At 39.5% G+C, this 20825-nt stretch overlaps 2 protein-coding genes across 2 annotated transcripts; one reads left to right on the forward strand and one right to left on the reverse strand.

Moving 5' to 3' along the window:
• Positions 1 to 220: 220 nt before the first annotated feature.
• On the forward strand, positions 221 to 2649 carry LOC122058081 (protein FAR-RED-ELONGATED HYPOCOTYL 1-LIKE-like). Its single transcript, XM_042620536.1, has 3 exons — positions 221 to 532; positions 1513 to 2213; positions 2460 to 2649. Exons 1-3 carry the CDS (start codon positions 489 to 491, stop codon positions 2531 to 2533), a joined length of 819 nt encoding a protein of 272 aa, XP_042476470.1. The 5' UTR covers positions 221 to 488; the 3' UTR covers positions 2534 to 2649.
• LOC122058082 (peptidyl-prolyl cis-trans isomerase FKBP20-1) lies at positions 2578 to 18393 on the reverse strand. Its single transcript, XM_042620537.1, has 6 exons — positions 18182 to 18393; positions 15599 to 15728; positions 3712 to 3845; positions 3558 to 3637; positions 2980 to 3072; positions 2578 to 2873 (listed from the first exon to the last, which is right to left on the reverse strand). Exons 2-6 carry the CDS (start codon positions 15705 to 15707, stop codon positions 2723 to 2725), a joined length of 567 nt encoding a protein of 188 aa, XP_042476471.1. The 5' UTR covers positions 15708 to 15728; positions 18182 to 18393; the 3' UTR covers positions 2578 to 2722.
• Between the last annotated feature and the right edge of the window lie 2432 nt (positions 18394 to 20825).

The following is a 20825-nucleotide window of genomic DNA, read 5'->3' on the forward strand; positions in this document are numbered from 1 at the left end:
GCTTCTTCACTGATTTAATGTTTTATTAGTTGTATCAGATCTGGCCTATTGTATTGGTATCAATACACGTGTAACCCCCTGAAGATGGTATTACATGAAATTATACGAGATCGGAATTGCAGACGATTTCAACCCTCGGTCATGGGCCTCAGTGTCTTCTTTTACGAGAAACAGATTCAGAGACTCACAGACGGAGGATAATGGCCTTGGAGAAATTTTGGAACCCTGCATCCCTCTCTCTCCCTCTCTCCCTCTCTCCCTCTCTCCAATCAATAAAGTTTGTAGAGGATAAGGATTGGACGTCAGCATAACCAACAGTCATACACTTTCACTTGCAGAGTTGTCGTCTAGTTCAGTTGATAGGTGGAATCGGGAAACATTTCTGGCTATGTCTGTTTTATTATTAGACACTAAGCAGGGTCGTTCTCTGCCGGAGCGGACGAAGATCGCCGATTAGAGAAACCGGCGGCTTTTGTCATCTCCTGGAGATGGATGAACATATCGGGAACTCGAATAAGATTATTATTCACAGGTTTGTTTGATTTGCCCTATCTTTTACTCAATTTATGTTTCGAATTCTTTTGTTTGGATCATTGCTTTACATGTCTCGTCTTTCACCTTCAAATTTTGTTTTGTTTTTTTTTTTTTTTCAAAGCTTCACAGATCGCGAAATCTCTTAATTCTTATCCGTCAAATTTTTTATTTTTTTGGAAATTTAGATTTAGGGAAGAAATTCTTTGTATCGGTTTTTCGTTAATTTCACACAGGTAGTTCATAACTTCTTGTCATCGAACTTGCATTGTTTCTTTATTTAACATTGAAAGGATCAGAGAAGAAAGGGAGTTACTGATACGAAACAGAGATGATTATTTCGGTATCTCTCTTCTTGTTCTACAACCTGTTACTATGAGGACGCTTATGGCGTTTCCCTGAGAAGGGTTTTAGGTCCTTCTGGTTTGATTTTCGTGTCTCAGATCACTAACCTAATATTGATTGTGGAGTTCTGTGTCTCTGATCAATAACCTAATAATAATTTTTGGATCTGGTTTCATTTTTTGTCGGTTCACCTATAAGAACGGTTAAGGATTGATTATCTGAGAAGTTTTACACCTGATTTGCATTTGTTTCCTAATTATTAAACTAGAGCATGTTTATGTCAATTTGGTTTTTAGATTCTTTCTGCTATAGATGGTTATGGGTGTAGTGTCTTGCAAGTTCTAATTCGTGTTCTTCAAGACCTGATAAACCAGAGAGCTTTTCCTTCTTTAATCATTTAGCCAAAGGAAAGGAAAGTAGAGAACGGAAAGGTTAGTCAAGATCCCATATTTTAGGGATTCTGTTGGAATTTTCATCAGAATCAGAAAATCAATCCATCCCACTTGCCATTACCAATGCCAAACCTAGAACGGGCGGAAGAAAGAAAAAAGTCACTTTTATAAACATTATATTGCAAAATGCAGCATTTTTCACAGTTGATAATAGTTCCCTTCATCAACATGGCATTATTTTCAGCTTCCATGATAACAAATACGAAGTGATACAAGCCAAGGTTGCTGATTTGAATAAGAAAAGGAAATTGGAAAGCCAGCAGTTGTTCTTCCCCCTATCAAAGCATAAGTTTGGGTACCGATGTTCTGGTTTTGACCATGAACAACCATTAGCAGAAAAATCAGATGAGAACAAAGTAATCCACGAACAGACGAATAAGGGAAAAAGAGTAGTTGAGCTTGCTGATGAGAGTTCAGAACTGGAATCTGCAAAAGATAGCAATAGCTTTGTTGGAGGATCCGACTCTCCTATGTCTGGGAATGCTGAAACTGAGAGCATGCCTGAAGCTGAGGATTTTGCCCAATCCATCACATCATCAGGTAGTGATAGTAGCAACAGTCTCAAGGACACCCTCCATTCTTTACACAGAAGAATCATCAAGGAACCGACAATCGGCAAGGAGGACCAAGTTCTCATTGCGGGGATTGGCAAACCAAATCGCCCCAACGATAATGGTCAGTTGCAATTCGGACCAGGAGCTCAGTTCTCGGCAGACCAGCTCCAACAATTTGAAGAACATGCATATCGCATTTCTGTGCCATATCAAGTTGATGGCCTTCAGAAATGTATGGATGAGGAACTGGAAGACATCATGCTATACTCCAATGGACCATCAGAAACAGATATGTTCGTGCTCTCATCTGGGAGATTGAGCATAGACAAAGGTAAAGTCTTCTTGGTGAGGTATTATATTAATGTTAATGTGAATGTGAATGTCCAGGTGGAAAGGGACCATCTTCCTTGACTTTTCCCTGGACCTCATGGAGCTCGGTCTCCGCGCGGGGGGGGGGGGGGGGGGTGGGTGTGGTGGAAGAATCACATCTTCCTTGTCTTTGTTCTTCTCAGAAAGGCAGGATAGATGGTTTCTGGTCCATTCTAGATTCACTGACCTTTCACCTGTTTGAATGCAGAGGCCCAACAAGGAACTAGGCGACCAACCATTGATCAAGAATTTGAGAAGTACTTCTCATCGTTAATGCTTTAGTAGGTATAAAATGTATTTGCAGCAAAGAGTACAAGATGCAAATATTACTAAACTACAACTATTTCGACCATAAATTCAAGTTATACAAGGTATATACGACATGGTTCACTTTTTCACATTAGGAGTCTATACTCTATAGTGTTTTCTTTTTCTTTTCTTTTTTTATTAACGGATACATGCCCAATGCCCCTATTTTGCTTTGCCTTTGCCCTTACCCTGACCTTTCTTGGCATCCAGCTTGGCCTGAATACGAGCAGCAGCGGCAGCTTTGGCCTCCTCTCTCTTCTTCTTCTCTTCCTCCTTGATTGCTGCAGCCAACTCTCTCTGCTTCTTCAGTTCCCTGAATTGAAGTAGAACATGTGTCACAAATGAAAAATCCAGTCATTCTGGGTAGCTGAAATTCTCATTCTTATGGAAAATAGGCAGAGAAACACAAAATTACTTACTCAAGTCTTGCCTTCTCATCCGAAACGCTGCTTACACTCGAACCCTTTCGTGGCCTGCAGGCCACCAACTCAACCTCGAAGACAAGTGTAGCACTGTATTCCATGGATGTCAATCTCTGATCAGTATCAATTATTGAAGAATACAATTGAGGGGAGGGTAATGGGAACGGGAAATTTCCTATATGTTAAGGTAACTAATAAAGATTTTTTGCAATGGAAACTGAATTGCACACACTGCTTGTTCAGGTCCAAGCAGTAACAGTAATCCAGTTTCCAAACATATTATGCGTCTGCAAATAATAAGAGCCAAACATTTTCTCTAAAAGATGAGTGAGTGTCCTAGAAATGTCATCTTCAAAATTCTGGAAGTTTGATCATCAAAGCTAAAGATTCTGATGGTTAGGATAAACTACATAGATTTTTCAGGTGGAACACATCAAGTGATGGGTTCCATCCCTAGCAGTCAGCCCGTGTGTCAGCCTGCAGCCATTCAACACATGCCAGAGTCTTTACTAAAGTTGTTCTCCAGTATATAACTGCTAAACATGGAAACCATTCTTGGAGCAAAATTACATTACTTTGAAGGAATGTCTGGCGGAGAACCTCCACTTCCATAGGCATACTCTGGCTTGCAAGTGATTTTTGCAACCTCCCCAACCTACATAACAAATAAAGATAAGTAACACATTTCTGCCTTCACTGGTTAGCAAAATGTGTGGAAAATTCTTTAACCTTCATGGTTCTCAAGGCAATGTCCCAGGCCTTAATTACAGTGCCGTTCCCGATCTCAAAGGAGAACACAGTATTATCCTCATGCGTGGTGTCAAAAACTTCACCAGTTTCATCAAGTACACCTTCGTAATGAACTGTGAACACAGACGGATCATTATAACAATCAAGAGTATGTGAAGGGTGACGACATTTGTAATCACAAGAAAACAATCACTGGCAATGGTGAATAATCAGGTGAGCTACAATAACATAAGTCATTACTTTTATAAATGCACAGTTTACAAGAAAGCTACCATACAAATTAATAGGCTAGTCTAGTCAGTATAAAATCCATCCGCTTATGGTAGAAAGCCCCGTTTCTAGAGAAGAAAAAAAAATCTAACAAGACTATTTACAGTGCCAAAAAACTTGACACTTTTGTGGGCTTACCGTCCATGCACTCCGAGATGGAAAGATAGCGGAACATTGCTTTCTCCACCATTTTGGGAGCTTGGCAATGGTTCAACCAAAAGAAGCTTTTCCTTTACTACGTGTTGTGGGTAAAAAAAAAAAAAAAAAAAAGAAACCCCTTAAGGACAACTAAGATAGTCACATTTTCAGAGATCGAGAGAGCTTGTAGCTTATAAGCAAGGGCCAACCCTTTCCATGTAGACGTGTTTTGAAAATCAGGCGGGCTCCAACCCTAAAGCAGACATATCATATGGGCACATCGCTACTCTCGAGCCTTAACATTGGCGCCGTCTATGAAAACCCCTGCTTGGGCAGGTAAAACTAGCAGCACGCTCCCTTGATAGGGGGGACCTCCGTTGTGGGTAACAACTAACCTTATGAGTGACTAAGATAGTTCCACATCGTTTAGGTGTCAAGAGAGCTTGTAGCTTATAAGCAAGGACCAATGGAAGCCCCTTCCATGCAGATGCATTTTCAAAAACCGAGCGGGCTTTGAGCCCAATGCGGACAATATCACATGAGCGCACCACTACTCTTGGGCCTTAACATTGGCGTCGTTTGTGGGAAACCTTGCTTGGGCAAGTAAAACTAGCAACAAACTATTCCCTTCATTGGAGGCCTCTGTTGTGGGTAAAAACTAACCTCAAGGACAACTAAGAGAGTCCCACATTGATGAGTGAAGAGAAGACCATGATCCGTATAAGGATTAGAGTCCTCACTCCCTCTTGAGGCCTTTTAAAACCGTGAGGGCAACATTAAGCTAGCTTTGGCAAGCAGCCTGGAGTAGACAATATTGTGAGACGTATTCCCTAACCTCATCATGGGCAAGTAAAACTAGCAACACGCCCTTCCTTTCACTAGGGTGCCTTTGACGTGAGTAAAAACTAGCCTCAGGGGCGACTAAGATAGTCCCACATCGGTGAGTGAAGGAAGATTGTGGTCCTTATAAGGCTTGGAGTCCTCACTCCTTCATTAGGCCTTTTAAAACCATGAAAGAGATATTAAGCTAGCTTCAGCATGCTGCCTAGAGCGAACAATATCATAAGACGTATTCCTTGACCTCATCATTAAATATTAAGGCCCGAGAGTAGAAGTGTGCCAATGTGATATTGTCTGCTTTGGGCTCGGAGCCTGCAGGGTTTTAAAAGCGTTTACATGGAAAGGGTTGGCCCTTGCTTATAAGACACAAGGTCTCTCAAAACCTAAAGGATGCGGGACTATCTTAGTCGCCCCTGAGGCTATTTTTTATCCACAACAAAGACACCCTTGTTGAGGGAACACGTTGATAGTTTTACCTTCTTGAGTATGGTTCCCACAGAGGCGCCAATGATGATGTCAAGGAATACATCTCATTATATTGTTTGCTCTGGGCTGCCTATCGAAACCAGCTTAATATCACCCTCATGGTTTTAAAAGGCCTCATGAGGGAGAGAGGACTCCAATCCTTATAAGGTCCTCGGTCTTCCCTTCACTCATTAATGTAGGACTATCTTACTTGCCTCTAAGGCTAGTTTTTACCCACAACAGAGGTCCCCTGTCGAGGGAATGTGTTGCTAGTTTTACCAGCCCGAGCACGGGTTCCCAGTTAGAATAATCCCAAGCTCCAATCAAGTTTAAAATATCCATAAGAGAATGTGTGCTGAAAATTAGGACTTAGTCCAATGGTCAGATCAACACATATGAACTAATCCTAGCTGTCCTAGGAGAAGGGTAAAACAGTAAACTCACAGGTCAAAACAGAAAACAGAACAATGGTTAGATCAACACATATGAACTAATTCTAGCTGTCATAGGAGAAGAGTAAAACAGTAAACTCACAGGTCAAAACGGAAAACAGAAAACAGAAAGTAGGGTTACGATAAACAATCGATTATTGACATATGCTATAAGAATTGGCAACAGTACTTCAGCAGAATTAGTATGTCTAATAGCAATCTCAGATGAACAGTATAGTAAAAACAGTAGACTAGGAAATTCACAGTAGGAACAGGTCTGTAGGTCAGAATTGCACCAAACTTGGATTGAGTTCTTCTTTCAAGTTGAAGAACAATTGCTCAAAATTTGAATGAATTCTAATGACTGGATTGGCCTAATCAGAATTCATGCCAAAAAAAAAAGTGTAGCATACGAATCCTAGTTGAAATAGGACTTAATCGATCCAAGATGAAAATCTGAAATTGATTACATATTCAGATTGGGAAAAAAAATCAATTGAAAGAATCAATAAACAGATTTGTAACCAGCACCATGAATCTATCAAAATCAAGCAATACTAGTAACAATAGGATTACCGTAATAAAATTTAGAATCTGAAATTGAGAATAGCAATTGATTGAAGGCAGAATCGATTGCTAGGTTCAGAAACCAAAACTTAAATCAGATCATTAATTCACCATCAAATCAGCAACTGACAATGAATAACTGAACAATCGACCAACACTACAATGCCAGAAAAAGAGTAGAACAGTACTTGTTTAATGGAAGGAAAGAAAATGGAAGAATAAGAACAAGCAGAAATTAGACACCTGGGCTTCCCACTGCAAGGTGGTTTGATTGGATCAAACACCAACCTAATCCTTGATCGCACACAAGTGGTTTCTTGACCAAACATAAGAGATTCTTCACCAATAGAGGAGAGCAGCAATAGCCTTTTCATTAATCAAAATTTGCGTACAATGCTAGACCCCCTTATAACCTTATATAAAATATTCAAAAATAGACTCAAAACACTACAAAGGAAAGGCCTAACCCCATAGTGGTCAGGGCATCACCTAGGCGTCCAAGAGGTTAGTCTGGGGCCTAGGCGATTGTTGCCTTAGTGAAAGGCGCTCGCTTGGCACTTATTTATGCCAAATATTTCATTTACTTAAGATATTAATCATAAATAAGCAAAACACCCCCTATTTGAATCCAATAAAAATAGTTTCAAAACCCATTTCCAAATGGATAAAAAGTCAACCCCCCAATCTAAGGATAAAAACTAGATTTTTTGTTGTAGGGGCAATTTTCAACTTTTAGATGCTGGGGTATATCAATTATGAAAATTCCATAAATCTTATCATGGTAAAATATTGCTAAAACCTAAAATTGTGGTAAAATATTTTTTAGGGTGAATTTAAAATAATCTTTTATTTTGATGTCTATAAAATTATTTTCATTCAGGCAATTTTAACAGCATTCACGCACTTTACAATAAGTTTGACAGAACACAACTTTGTCCATGCTGAGATCTCATTGAAATCATGTTTTTTGGCTTTGGCAAGTTGAGACCATAGGTGATAGTGGAAAACAACAATATCTCGCTCAAAATCTCAGTTTCTTGCCGAGATTTTGGTCCATTTCTCGGTATCGACTCAACTCGATTGAACTAGACTAAGTCACATGATGTTTTAAACCCCATTTCAACAAGATTTCTCGCCTTTCATGCTTGTCTCACCCTGTTGTGAAGAAAACCCCCACAAGACTTTGCGTTTTGGTGCTATAGCACCATTGTCTATTGTTCAGTCTTATATATATGATATATGTAACTGTATATGTAATCATTCATGCATAACAAACCATTTTTTATGTCTTTTAATTCCTCGTGCTTATTTAAGTTGTTTCACTTTTACTTGATTTATATGTGTTCTAAAAGTATTACATGTTGTGTGGAATAGCCTAAGATAAAGCTCACCTACACCATAGACTACAAACCTAGGTTTCAAAGTCAAAGTACCATTTTGGGTTTGATTTTAAAAAACTTAATGTTTCCACTATGTTTAAAATGCCTAAAATAGGCTAGATGACAAGTTTCAGGGGCTAACTTGGCCATATGGCCACCGAAACCCATCCCCGAGTTTTCCAAAGTTGTCTTGTCCAAAAACAAATGGTTTCGCATAAATCTCGTCAAATCTCAATTTTTGGCCTGGGAAAAACCGAGACCTTGAACCTTGACTTTGTCATTACAACCAGATTTAAGCAATCTTAGACTTGTTGGAAAGCTGGTTTATTGCTCGGCCTAATATAAAAAGTCTCATGTAAAAATAAAACCATTTGACTTATAAAACTTGTTAGAGAACAAGAAAATTTCTCTAAATGTTGATTTTTAATTACTTGATGCTGCTGAATGTTGACTTTTTGATGAATTAATGTGGCTTAATGTTGGTTTTTTATGATATAGGTATATGTAGGATACTATATAATGTAAGAAAAGAGGGGAAATAAAAAAATAACACATGGGCAACGCCTCGGCAGGCGCCTTATCCCCTAATCGCTTAGGCACCACTCCACCACCTTGGGTTGCCTGTTGCCTTAGCAACTACGCCTAACCCAATTCTTAACTAATAAGGTAACTTAAATTGACTGGGAAACTAACTCAAAACATAGTCAAACTTTAAGTCCTAAAATTCCTATCGACCTAAATTTGATGTGGACTCGCGCCAATAAAATAAAGGGTAATTTACAGTGCCACCCCTTGGAGAATGCCACAATTACAAGACCACCCCCTCTGTTTCACCAAATTATACTCAGACCCCCTATCGACCATCACTGTTAAGGAATATACCTTATATGTTGATGTCAGCAATTATATTTTATTTTAAATACCAAAATGCCCTTATTAAATATGATGTACCTAAAATACCCTTTTATTAAGTTACTATTTCTTTCACCCATTCTAAAACCTAATTTACCGTTCTCCCAAATTGTGGGATTTCAACCACCGACGATTGTTCAAAGCAGGCGCGGCATTGGCGACGGACAGCGACAGGCGGCAACCATTGCATTTCTTCTCGTTAGGCAGCAGCTGCTATTATTAGCTCCAACCTCTCCTTCATTGGAACCATCACCCAACTCTCTGATTTGATCCTTGGATAAATCCGTTCTACTCCCAAAGCTTACATACACCACAGACCCCGCAGGTTGGATGTCCAGCCATGAAAGCCAAGGTCCTTGTCCATACTCATATGGTTCTAACGGACCGATTGCAAGCATTGGTGGGAGCCCACTTAAGACTTTGCCGTTGTTGACTACCCAAGGGTCTCTAGCTCCAATCCTTGAAAGGTATTTGTTAAAATCCCTGTGGCCTTGATGAGCCCTCGACCATTTGAAACCACAAGTCTAGTAAAATTATGAGTTAAGTAAAAAGAGAGGCGGAGGAAGCCAAGATTTTGGTGCGGGAGCCAAACTAGGGATGTTGAAATTGGGATCGAGATCATCAGAAACCCCTTTGTGGGCAACAGTGGGGAAGTGGAAGAATAGTGCAAGCATTTTAGCCGAGGAGGTGAAGAGGATGTAGTTGGGAAGGCAGAGATGATTGGTCACAGGAGCAATGGTGGAGGCTGACATTGTATCAGTGATAAGGGAAGAAAGAGGAGGAGATAGTGAACAAAGGAGAGGAAAAAGGAGGTGGGCTGAGCGTTGAATAGTAGTACTCGTGATGCAGCTCGACGATGGAATTAGTTGCTATCTGTTGACTTGATTTTTATTTACTTCCTTTATTGGTTAGAGATTAGATTAACAGTCTTTTATTTAGATTTGATTTTTATTTTAGTTGCTAACCAGGTTTAGTTTCCATTTTTAATTAGCTTCCAAAATTATGTCATTATTTTTTTCTTTAAATAGCCCTGTAATGGAGAAGAACTCAGTTTTAGAATTGAATGAAATTGAATGAATATTTTTGGGGTGAACCATGGCTGCCGTGAGCTGTGAATCTCTTGTTCTCCCTCTCTGAAATTCTCTTTTCTGCTATTCCTTTCCCTTTCCTCTATGACTCCATCTTCTTCCTTCTTGTATTTATTTCTTTTTGTTACACCTAGCTGCTGCCCTGTTTCTAGCGGTAGTTGCAGTCCCAAACAAGAGTATCGATCTCCCTCACCTTTGATCTATTTGGGTTAAGCTTTTGAGCGAAGGAAGCCCTTCCATAGGCGACTCAAGCCCTCGAGTTTCTCCTCCAAACTCCTTCCCTGCAGTGAGCTTCTACTCTACAAATCATCCTGGTTGCAATAGTATTGCCCAGAATAGGTTCAGGGTTTTATTCTCAACTTCTGGACTGCACAATCGACTGCTTATTGGCTGGAATCAGTAGAACCTGGAGTTGCGATCATACACTTAAAGTTTTAGGTCCATCCGATACCTATTGAAGAACTTCTTCCAACCAAAACCAGTTTCGGTCTCTGCTAGCTATTGTGTTCTATCGGGACCTAAGGTTGAAGAAGCAATATTTTCTTATTTGCAAACAAACCCCTTGCTGTTATTACAAGTAAGCCCTTGTTTCATAAAGCTATATTCTATTACTTCCCCTTTACTTTAGTAATTCCAGAATGCCCCCTCTTTATTTTCCTATTCTAGTTTGTCCCATTATTTATTTTCCTCTCTTTTAAGCTCTTAAAATTGTTTCTGAAATTACAAGAATACCCCTCAACCATTACATTGAGCTTCTTAGTCATTCTTGAGGGCCCTAAGTGATCCGATTTCGATCATTGGAATTCGGATCCGCATCAAGTCGTATCAGAGCAAATTTTCTAACCATGACAGGTCACATCACCAATGCTGAGTTGCACAAATTGTATCGTGAGTTAGCCGAGAACCAACAGAATACTGATGTTAGGCTTGAGAAGACTGAAGCCGAGTTTGACAAGTTTATGGAAGAGATGACTGCCTTTATGAAGAGGTCCGACAAGCGAGCTGAAGAAGGATCCTCTACATTACCTCCTCAGCTCAACACTTTACGGATCGAAGACACACCTCAGAGGCAGCAACTTGATCCAGTTGTTCCCCAGGATGTTACCCGGCAATTTTCTGACAGAGATTATGGCATCAAAGTTGAGATTCCCGAGTTCAGTGGTGAAAATGGACCTGAGGAATTTCTTGACTGGCTTACCAAAGTGGAGAGAATTTTTGCGTATAAGTCTCTTCCAGACGTGAAGAAGTGTGAACTCATTATCACCAAGTTTATTGGGTATGCATGTTCATGGTGGGATGATGTACTACATGCAAGGTTTGTCAGAAGACTTGGACCCGTTACCAATTGGGAGGTCATGAAGCAGATCCTGACTGAAAAATTTGTTCCTCTTAATTATGAAAAGGTAATGTTCCATAAATTACTTAACTTGCAACAAGGGAACAAAGATTTGGATTCCTACACCCTCGAATTCCACAAACTGTCTTCAAGGTGTCGACTTCAGAAAACAGACCAGCAACGGGTGATGCGATATATCAGTGGGTTAAGTACTGAGATTCGACTTGAGTTGGCTAACACTGATTTCAGGTCTGTTGATGTGGCAGCAGCTCATGCCAAGACAGCTGAAGAGAAGTCCATTTATTGGAAGGGTATGCTCAAGACTTCTTCAGTTTATAGACCTCCACCACGAATGGAGGAAAAGAAGCCTGAAGCTCGCAAAGTTGAAGAAAAAATGTCAGAGTTCAACAAGGATAGTCTTGGGGTGAAGAATATCATATGCCATAGTTGTGGCGAGAAGGGTCACTATTCCAACAAGTGTCCCAACAGGACTCATTCTGTGTATGTAGCAGAGAAGCAGCCGACAGAGAAGAATGAAGATGAATCTCATTTATATCCTTATCCCCTCGAGGACGATGATATTGTCGATAATGAAGATGAGGATGTAAAAGCTCATTCAGCTAGCCTTTCATCCTTTTCGAATAGACTAGTTGATAAGGCTCCTCTCTTCACATAGAAGGGTACTCTCCACGGCTCCGACCATACTGATGTTCATGCAGTTGTTGATACTGGGGCAGAAGCAAACTTCATATCTGCTGAATTTGTTCGAGCACACGACCTTCCACAGAATCAGCTTTTCAAGAAGATTCACGTGCGAGGTTTTGGACCCACAGCTCGAGAAGAGGCCACTGCAATTGTTCGAGTACACTTACAGTTTGGGCCGATACAATACCATGTCACCTGTTTGGTCACCTCATTAGCACACTGCGACATTCTTCTAGGGCGACCTTGGTAGCGACATGCAAGCATTCTCTATGATGGCGCACGGAACACCATTAAGGTGAAGCAAGGAGGTCGTATATACTTAATGAGGACACATGCATTATCAGACATGTCACGTCGTCGACTGACTCCTGCTTCAGTGATATGTCAACCTATTCTCCCTCCACTTGGTGTTATGTTCCCATCTTCTGTTTCGAGATACGTGCCACCTCATCAGCGAGCAACTTACAAGGGTATCTTGGGAGCATGACCTAACTCGACGGAGTCGAGTTCTTTTAAGACCGGGAGAGTTGATCCAGCTCGATGATGGAATTAGTTGCTATCTTTTGACTTGATTTTTATTTACTTCCTTTATTGGTTAGAGATTAGATTAACAGTCTTTTATTTAGATTTGATTTTTATTTTAGTTGCTAACTAGGTTTAGTTTCCATTTTTAATTAGCTTCCAAAATTATGTCATTATTTTTTTCTTTAAATAGCCCTGTAATGGAGAACTCAGTTTTAGAATTGAATGAAATTGAATGAATGTTTTTGGGGTGAACCATGGCTGCCGTGAGCTGCGAATCTCTTGTTCACCCTCTCTGAAATTCTCTTATCTGCTATTCCCTTTCCTCTATGACTCCATCTTCTTCCTTCTTGTATTTATTTCTGTTTGTTACACCTAGCTGCTGCCCTGTATCTGGCGGTAGTTGCAGTCCCAAACAAGAGGATCGATCTCCCTCACCTTTGATCTGTTTGGGTTAAGCTTTTGAGCGAAGGAAGCCCTTCCATAGGCGACTCAAGCCCTCGAGTTTCTCCTCCAAACTCCTTCCCTGCAGTGAGCTTCTACTCTACAAATCATCCTGGTTGCAACAGTATCGCCCAGAATAGGTTCAGGGCTTTATTCTCAACTTCTGGACTGCACAATCGACTGCTTATTGGCTGGAATCAGTAGAACCTGGAGTTGCGATCATACATTTAAAGTTTTAGGTCCATCCGATACCTATTGAAGAACTTCTTCCAACCAAAACCAGTTTCGGTCTCTGCTAGCTATTGTGTTCTATCGGGACCTAAGGTTGAAGAAGCAATATTTTCTTATTTGCAAACAAACCCCTTGCTGTTATTACAAGTAAGGCCTTGTTTCATGAAGTTATATTCTATTACTTCCCCTTTACTTTAGTAATTCCAGAATGCCCCCTCTTTATTTTCCTATTCCGGTTTGTCCCATTATTTAGTTTCCTCTCTTTTAAGCTCTTAAAATTGTTTCTGAAATTACAAGAATACCCCTCAACCATTACATTGAGCTTCTTAGTCATTCTTCAGGGCCCTAAGTGATCCGATTTCGATCATTGGAATTCGGATCCGCGTCAACTCGGCTCGGCTGGAACTCATCTGAACCTTTGATCGCAGTATGGAGAGAAGGAAAGGAGAGAAAGAGATGAGGATAATGAATGGTAAAATGGTAAAGAGGGGTATTTTGGGGATAATGAAAATGGGCAACTTATCAGTGTTTTACTCAAAAGGGCAAAAGCATCATTTCATAACATTCCTCAACAATGACTGATGGTAGGGGGTCTGAATATAATTTGGTTAAACAGAGGGGGTGGTCTTATAATTGTGGTATTCTCCAGGGGGTGGCGCTATGAATTACCCTAAAATAAATGATTAAAGACAACTTAAACTGAACCAAACATAGAGCCGGATAAATTGAACTAACCCAAAACAACTTAAAAATAAAATACATATAAGAAACTAATTAGCTAATCCGATATGCAACCTCATTACCTAGACTTTATGCCCATAAAAGTGGTCTATTACTTTGAAAACCCCATAGACCAAAGACCCAACATGTATACAACCCAACCCTAGAATTATTCCTGGGTAAAAAATCCCAGTTTGGTGATGAATCTGCATCAATAGGTCTTGATAATCCAGATAAGATGTACATACCTTCAGATCTTACTTCACAGAAAAGGATGAGGTAGAAGGCAGCTACTCAAATGTATGTGATCTCAGTTCTTGCCACCAATCATCTTTGTACGTTAGAAATACTTTCATAGGACTAATTTTCTTATGTAATCAGAATAGACAGAAAAATAAGGGAGCGGGTGCTATCAGAGAACAGTTAGCCAATCTGGAATCAAACAGGTGCAAGATTTGTAGTGTGGCCTATCCAAGAGGTGAACCAATCAAAGTGCTTAATATCCTCGAGAAAGTAATCGGAATGCAAATTGACAACGGAGGAGCTGAAAAGGGATAAATATATATCTCCACTAAAAAACAATAGAAGAAGTATATAAATTGGCATCAACAAAGAAAAATCAGGTGTCAGTCCTTTAGATGGCAACAGTAATATATGGAACACCCTTGATATCAAGGACCCAGAGTAAACTTCATAACCTACCTCCAAAGGTACTTTTTCTATTTGGACACATTTCACTGATCTAATAGGTATCGTTGTCAGTGCTAGAGTTTTTATCATATCAGAATACCTTAGAGACAGTGATGGAAATCGAAAATGCATGAAGATGAAAGTATTACAATGGGTAATTGATCCTATCTATGTATTAGGAATCCACCTAAGATAGTAGAAGACAATCCACCCTTCTATTTGAAAAAGAACCCACTCTTTAGTTGAGAATATCCATCCCCAGCTCATGAATCCACATGACTTTAACTTAAAGAGAGAAGAAAATCTGAAATATTTATGTATAAATTTTGTGTTCCCTAAAGGCTGAGGATACAGGCCTATTTATAATGTTCCAAATTCCAATTAACTCAAAAATAGAAACATCAACTCCAAACTCAGCTACAAAATCAATTAAGACTCTTAAGGTAGAAAATAAAAATTAAACTTAATAGAAACTCGTGCACTGGTTTGCTCTTCTTATTTATTTATTTATTTATTTTATTTTTATAGAAATAGAAACTGAAATTAAAAAAAAAAACAAAAGCTCTAAAAGAAAATTAAAATCACATTACTATTTGCTATGTAAAATATGGGCCCATTAAAGAGCATATACAAGAAAACCCCATTGGTGTAACCCAACTCAAAATCAACCAAAGCTCTTGCTTACCAAAAGAGGAAAGCAACTGCAGTTGTTATGATGGAGGTTCCTAATAGGAGCAAAATTCCTGACATGGTGACGACCGAAAAGAAAGCTCCATCTATTCAAAGTTCACAAGGTTATCGAGGTACACATCCAAAGAGATGAGTTTGACTGCCTTAGGACATGAGCAGCCATCGGAAAAATACTGAAACTAATGGGAGACATCAATCATATTCAATTGCTTCAGACAATTAGGAGAAAAAACAATACTGAACCAGGTTAATATTTGATGCATCAGTTTGGAAGGATTCACCAAATGATAGATAATAATCCAAGGCTGATTTGCACAATGTGACTGGCAAAGGAATGGAGCAAAGTTTCACACAATCATATAAATCTCATATCTGCCATTACCTCATGAAAAGCTATTGTTGACACCACCAAAGCAAAATATGAAAGTTTGAACATACCATCAACAAGTGGAAGGTTCTCAGTTGGAGCAATAGCATCAGCCTTTGCACGCCTCACAATTGACTTCATCACACCTCCATCCCCAGTTAAATCCATCACATCTCCCATGGTTTCTCAAGTAGCAATAACCTTGGTTGTACAAAAAGAAACACTTTAAAGAAGATAAAAAACGAATACAGAACACCTATATGTTCCCTATGAAGCACAATGTTACGGTCTAGAGCACAAGTCAATCAGAAATGGAAACAAAACAAAGACTAGATGAACAAACATTGTCTTCTGCAGAGCCCCTTCCCTTTGTCAATATCAAGCACAAAATCATTAGTAGAACTATGCTCTCATTGGAGTGGGATATTCCAAGAAGTACAAAACGACCTAGCAGTTCAGATGACATAGGAAAGCCTCCATACTCCATTAGCATCAACAAAATGATCATATCTGTCCTTTAGATGCAGGAAGCTGGGCTCAATTGGGCAAGTTTAGGACTTATTTTGAGCCAAACATTAGATTTTATACTATAGGCTTTGGGCGAACTATTTTGGGGGTAATTGTTCTTAACTTTATGAGCCCAAGTATGAGTAGTCTAAGCCAAATACGAGATTTGAGCCCAGTTTTGGTTTCTACAAGTCATGAGACAGTTTCTGGGTAAGACTGTGTACTTTATGACCCTCCCCAAACGCCACAGTGGCAGGAGTCCCATGCACTGGGTATGACCTTTCCAGTCCAGAAGCACAAAAACACAATACAAGGAGCTTCTATTGTCTATTTTCTTAGCCTTTTAAGTCCTAGGGATTAGAAGGATTCTAAATTTGGAGTTGTCTATTTAGTAGGATAGGTAGTCTAATAAGTCTAGAAATAAGGCCAGTGGGTCACGTGCTGCTATAATGAGATGGATTTTTGACGAATTGAATGAGAAATTAGTGGGCTTCGAGGCATATCGATTTGGGTGCCTAGCCAGTGTTTTGTAGTTTAAATGGCTCAGTGTGCTGCTTGCTGATGCCTCGGCCAGGCCTTGGCTGCCCATGAGCCTCCACTGCAAGGCTCTATGCCGATGCTTGCTGACGGCCTTGTGGCCTAGCCCGGAGACTCTGGCTGTGATGCCTTGGCCCCTGCTGGACCTTCCCATTGCCTGCTGTGGTGCTAAGGCTGCAGCCCATTGCTGCCCAGGTGGGCTCCCCCCATTGGCCACCCCATATACTTCAAGTAGCCACTTCACCATGCTCATGTCACATGGCACCTTATGCCACCTCATGAACACATACATGTGCCCATGCCATGCCACACATGATCGATCAGTATCCCATCATGTACATGACCATGCACCACTTTCTCATGCGTATATGCATCCATCACATTATCATGCCATACACGCATTCCATGCATCTATACACATCTCATCATTGACTTTTGTGTATTCTAAAACTAAATTATGTGTAGAATAGGTTATTGAGAAAGTATACAGCAGGGTACAACGTACACTATCAACCTAGGGTGAGAAACCAAACTAACATTTTGGAGATGTGTTTCTATAATCTAAAGGATTCAATATGCTTAGAGATAATTAAGATTTCCCTGAAGTTTCAGACCAAAACATGGCCAATCGAAACATGGAGAGTTTCAATTGAAGCCCCAAATATTTAAACTAGAACCTCAGTCATAAGCAGTTAATTCCTTCATATGGATATGGTGTAGAACAGAATACTTAAAAAAATAAGTGGTACAACATCAATCAATGAAATAAGTACAAACAAAACTCATCTTAACTGAACCTTTATCCCACCTATTTTTTGCTGAACAGATCCTATCATATCTGTTTTTAATTCATAAGTTATCTTAAATTTAATAAAATTTCAACATCTTTTAGTTTGAAGCCATAATAGATAATGCTAGCTAATCAATAGATGCAACAGAATTGACTAGCCACTATGAGTGGCGATGAGAATGAACAAGTATTAAGAAAGGGAACCCCCTCGGATGTTCCTTTGCTTTAATCAACTTGAATCATTGTAACATAATCGGGTTCCATCTCTCCCACAGGGTAATGCGTCTTAGGAGTTCTCATTTAAACTCTTAAGTAAATATCGTGTCACACACCTCAAAGGGTGTTCCCAGTATGTCAATGCAACATTAAATACCTAAAAGTGGTTTTGCACAAATCATCTCCAGTGAAAGTGAAGAGGAAAAATAAAAGAACTAAGACTGATATTCAGGGTCGAGGCAATGGCATCATCTGTTAAACCTAATTTAAAAAATTTATGATATCTGGGAATGAATCGGGTGAAGAAATCACTTCATGCTCCACTGGTAGAGAAATTGGCAACTTCAAGTGGTAACCCTCTTGTAATTGAGGATCACACAGGAAGAATCCATCGGAAATACGAAGTTTTTGAAGCTAACATTAAAAATAAATAATAAATAATTAAAAAAAAAAAAAATGAAGACGAATTCATTTGCAGTGCACTAGCCCAATTGAAACTCAATACGTCACTTATGATAAAACTGATCTCAATAAATTAGTTCATCAGGGGAGAATCAAATTATCAAATTCAAGAAATAGCCAGGGCATCAAAAAGCTTACTTACCAGGTATTTCAACTTTGAGATTCAACAGGAAGAAGAAACTTCAAATCGATGAAGAAAGTTGGAGGACGAGAAGAACAAGGACGCTATAAGAACCCAAAAGGAGGGTTCGCTTGGTCGGATCGTCTCGGAAATGCTATATCGTAAGAAACTGCGGCAGATGATGTTGGCCATAGCCCGTCCACTATCCCCTGTGGGAAAACGAGGATGCCCAACCTTATAAACTTGCTGCTTTAGATGGGGGTTGGATTCTCTGCAACGCGTCACGTAGGGATCACTGCTGCAGGCGAAAAAGCATAATATAATCGCAGCTGTTGGATTGGGATAATCACTTTTGGACTTTACATTGTCCAATCTCCTTTACGAAAATGTTGAACTCTAATAGGTCATTGAGTGATTGAGTCTATGGTTATATATGAAAGTCATGATGTTCATAAGAGACTTGAGGATACCCTAATAAGGAGGAGCAATCTTACGTAGATGTAATGAGTTAAAAGAGTTAAGGGCCGGCCTAAAATGACCATAGGCGAAATGGTGAAAAATGAATGCATAGTCTCGGTCTTGTCTCAAGTATGATTTTGGATCGAGACTATTGGAGGGTGAGGATCCATGTAATCGACTCCATTCAACTGAGATTGTCCTAACTTGTCGGGTTGTTACCGATTTCCTCTTACTCTCGTCTTTCATCTCTTCTATATACTTTCATACTTCTTATCCTATCTCTCATTATGTTGGGATAAGGCTAAGTTTATTTTTGTTGTTGTTGGATCGACGAATTCTTATAAATATCAATCGTGTTTGATATTAATTCTAATACTTAGACTGACATGGTATCTCTTTTCCTTTTGCGGCGGGGGTGATATCAGATAGGAGAGAGTAAAAAAAAAAAAAAAACTTTAATATTAAATTTTTAAAAATTTTTAAAATAATTTAAAATGACTTCCATTATATGATTTTTTTTTTTTTGGTGTGTGTGGATGAAATCTTACGGAGGCTGTTGCGTAAGCTAATTTATCATCCTATTTGTTTATGGCCTGGATATGTTGTATCCCCATGATAAGAAGAAACCCATTCGTTTGAGTGGGCATTCCATGGTAGGCATGGGCAAGGCCTACTAAAATATTTCAGGGTTTATGACAATCTCCTTTTGGGGAAATAAGGGAAAGGTTTGTGCCCAGTGGTACCTGTACAAAGCCATCGGTGCACCCCCTCAACTCCATTGAATGGCTGTGTGTGTGCACAACTATGAGAACAATAAAGGATGTTTTAGACTTCCAACATATAGGGGAAAGATAGTTATGATAATAGATTCATGGATGAATCCTTCACCCGCAATGAAGAAAAGCTTTCCTCAAAAACTTATTAAGAAGACTATGTTATTTGTCTAAGGAAACCCCATTTTTCGAATTTCGTGACTACTTAGATCCTAGCATTTTAATCATCGGACAGGAGTTTAGGATCGAAAAAAGTTGGAGCTTGAAAACTAGGTGTGTAGTAGCAACAAAAAATGGGAATGGGGCCAGGCCGGGCCGAGGGTGAACATAGGTAAATAAAGGGTGCAGTTGGGACGGCTGTGGAGGATTTTTCGACTCTAGCCCAACCTTTGGTCCCCTTAACACAACCTAGAATCAGCCCAACCTAAGGTTGGATTGAGATATCTCAGCCCAAATTCAACATTGCAAGCTCAGCCAAGCTTTATCCACATGCTGAAAAACCCAATATAGGCCTAGTCAGGACCAGGAAGGGCATGGATTAGATGTGTCAAACTTGCACCCTTAGGTGAATATATAGATAGGATAAAATAAGCGGCACAAAGGGTCAGCAAACACCATTACAACCATTGGATCCTATAGTGTCACCTTTGACCAAACCTGCGTAGAGCCTACTCTGATTCTTTTTTTTTTTTTTCCCCCTACTTGGGATGAACTATGTTTCTTAGCCATTAGATTTCTCCAATCCCACTCAACATGTTTAGACTTAAGGTGTGAACATCGTTTGCAATTATTGCATCGGTACAATAAGCATCGGGTGGCTAGGAGCCCCTTGTGGTGCGTATCCAAATATTCTCAGTCGTCCAATGCTCACCACACCTCACTGTTCGCTGCAGAGGATGTGAACTCAAACTTCAGAGGTGCTGGTCTCACAAAAATTGAATTTATTTTTCCCGCATTTAATTTTTAATCTTATAATTTGGGATCCTAAATTGTACATTTTTGTATTTGTTTTGGGAAAAAAAAACCTTAAAAACTCGTTAATATGTGAGAGAGAGAGAGAGAGAGAGAGAGAGAGAGAGAGAGGTGGGGTTCACGTCTCCTCCAATGTGTAGTACTAGTAGAAATATTAGAGTAATAGTGGTGATCATAAACTAGTGATATTGTGTATAGAGAGAGAGAGAGAGAGAGAGAGAGAGGGTTCACGTCTCCTCCAATGTGTAGTAGTAGTAGTAGAAATATTAGAGTAATAATGGTGATCATAAACTAGTGATATTGTGTATTGAACTCCACGTGCTTCCGGCATGGTCCTAGTCAGCTAAGCTTCTGTTGTTATTAAAGTATTAACCCCACTTGTCATTCCCTAATAAAGATCAACCGCCCAACCCCTAAATGAACTGTGTTTTCTCCTCACTTATTTCTTATTTATTATAATA

This window comes from Macadamia integrifolia, chromosome 12 (assembly GCF_013358625.1).
Source record: "Macadamia integrifolia cultivar HAES 741 chromosome 12, SCU_Mint_v3, whole genome shotgun sequence".
Taxonomy (NCBI): Eukaryota; Viridiplantae; Streptophyta; class Magnoliopsida; order Proteales; family Proteaceae; genus Macadamia; species Macadamia integrifolia.

Bases quoted from the DNA above. Each gene is read 5' to 3' on its own strand.
- LOC122058081 (XM_042620536.1), top strand. From the start codon at position 489: ATGGATGAACATATCGGGAACTCGAATAAGATTATTATTCACAG. The intron at 533-1,512 runs GTTTGTTTGATT...CATTATTTTCAG, and splicing joins AATAAGATTATTATTCACAG to CTTCCATGATAACAAATACG. The intron at 2,214-2,459 runs GTAAAGTCTTCT...GTTTGAATGCAG, and splicing joins GAGATTGAGCATAGACAAAG to AGGCCCAACAAGGAACTAGG.
- LOC122058082 (XM_042620537.1), bottom strand. From the start codon at position 15,707: ATGGGAGATGTGATGGATTTAACTGGGGATGGAGGTGTGATGAAGTCA. The intron at 3,846-15,598 runs GTATGTTCAAAC...CTGTGTTCACAG, and splicing joins GAACCTTCCACTTGTTGATG to TTCATTACGAAGGTGTACTT. The intron at 3,073-3,557 runs GTAATGTAATTT...CATGGAATACAG, and splicing joins CCGCCAGACATTCCTTCAAA to TGCTACACTTGTCTTCGAGG.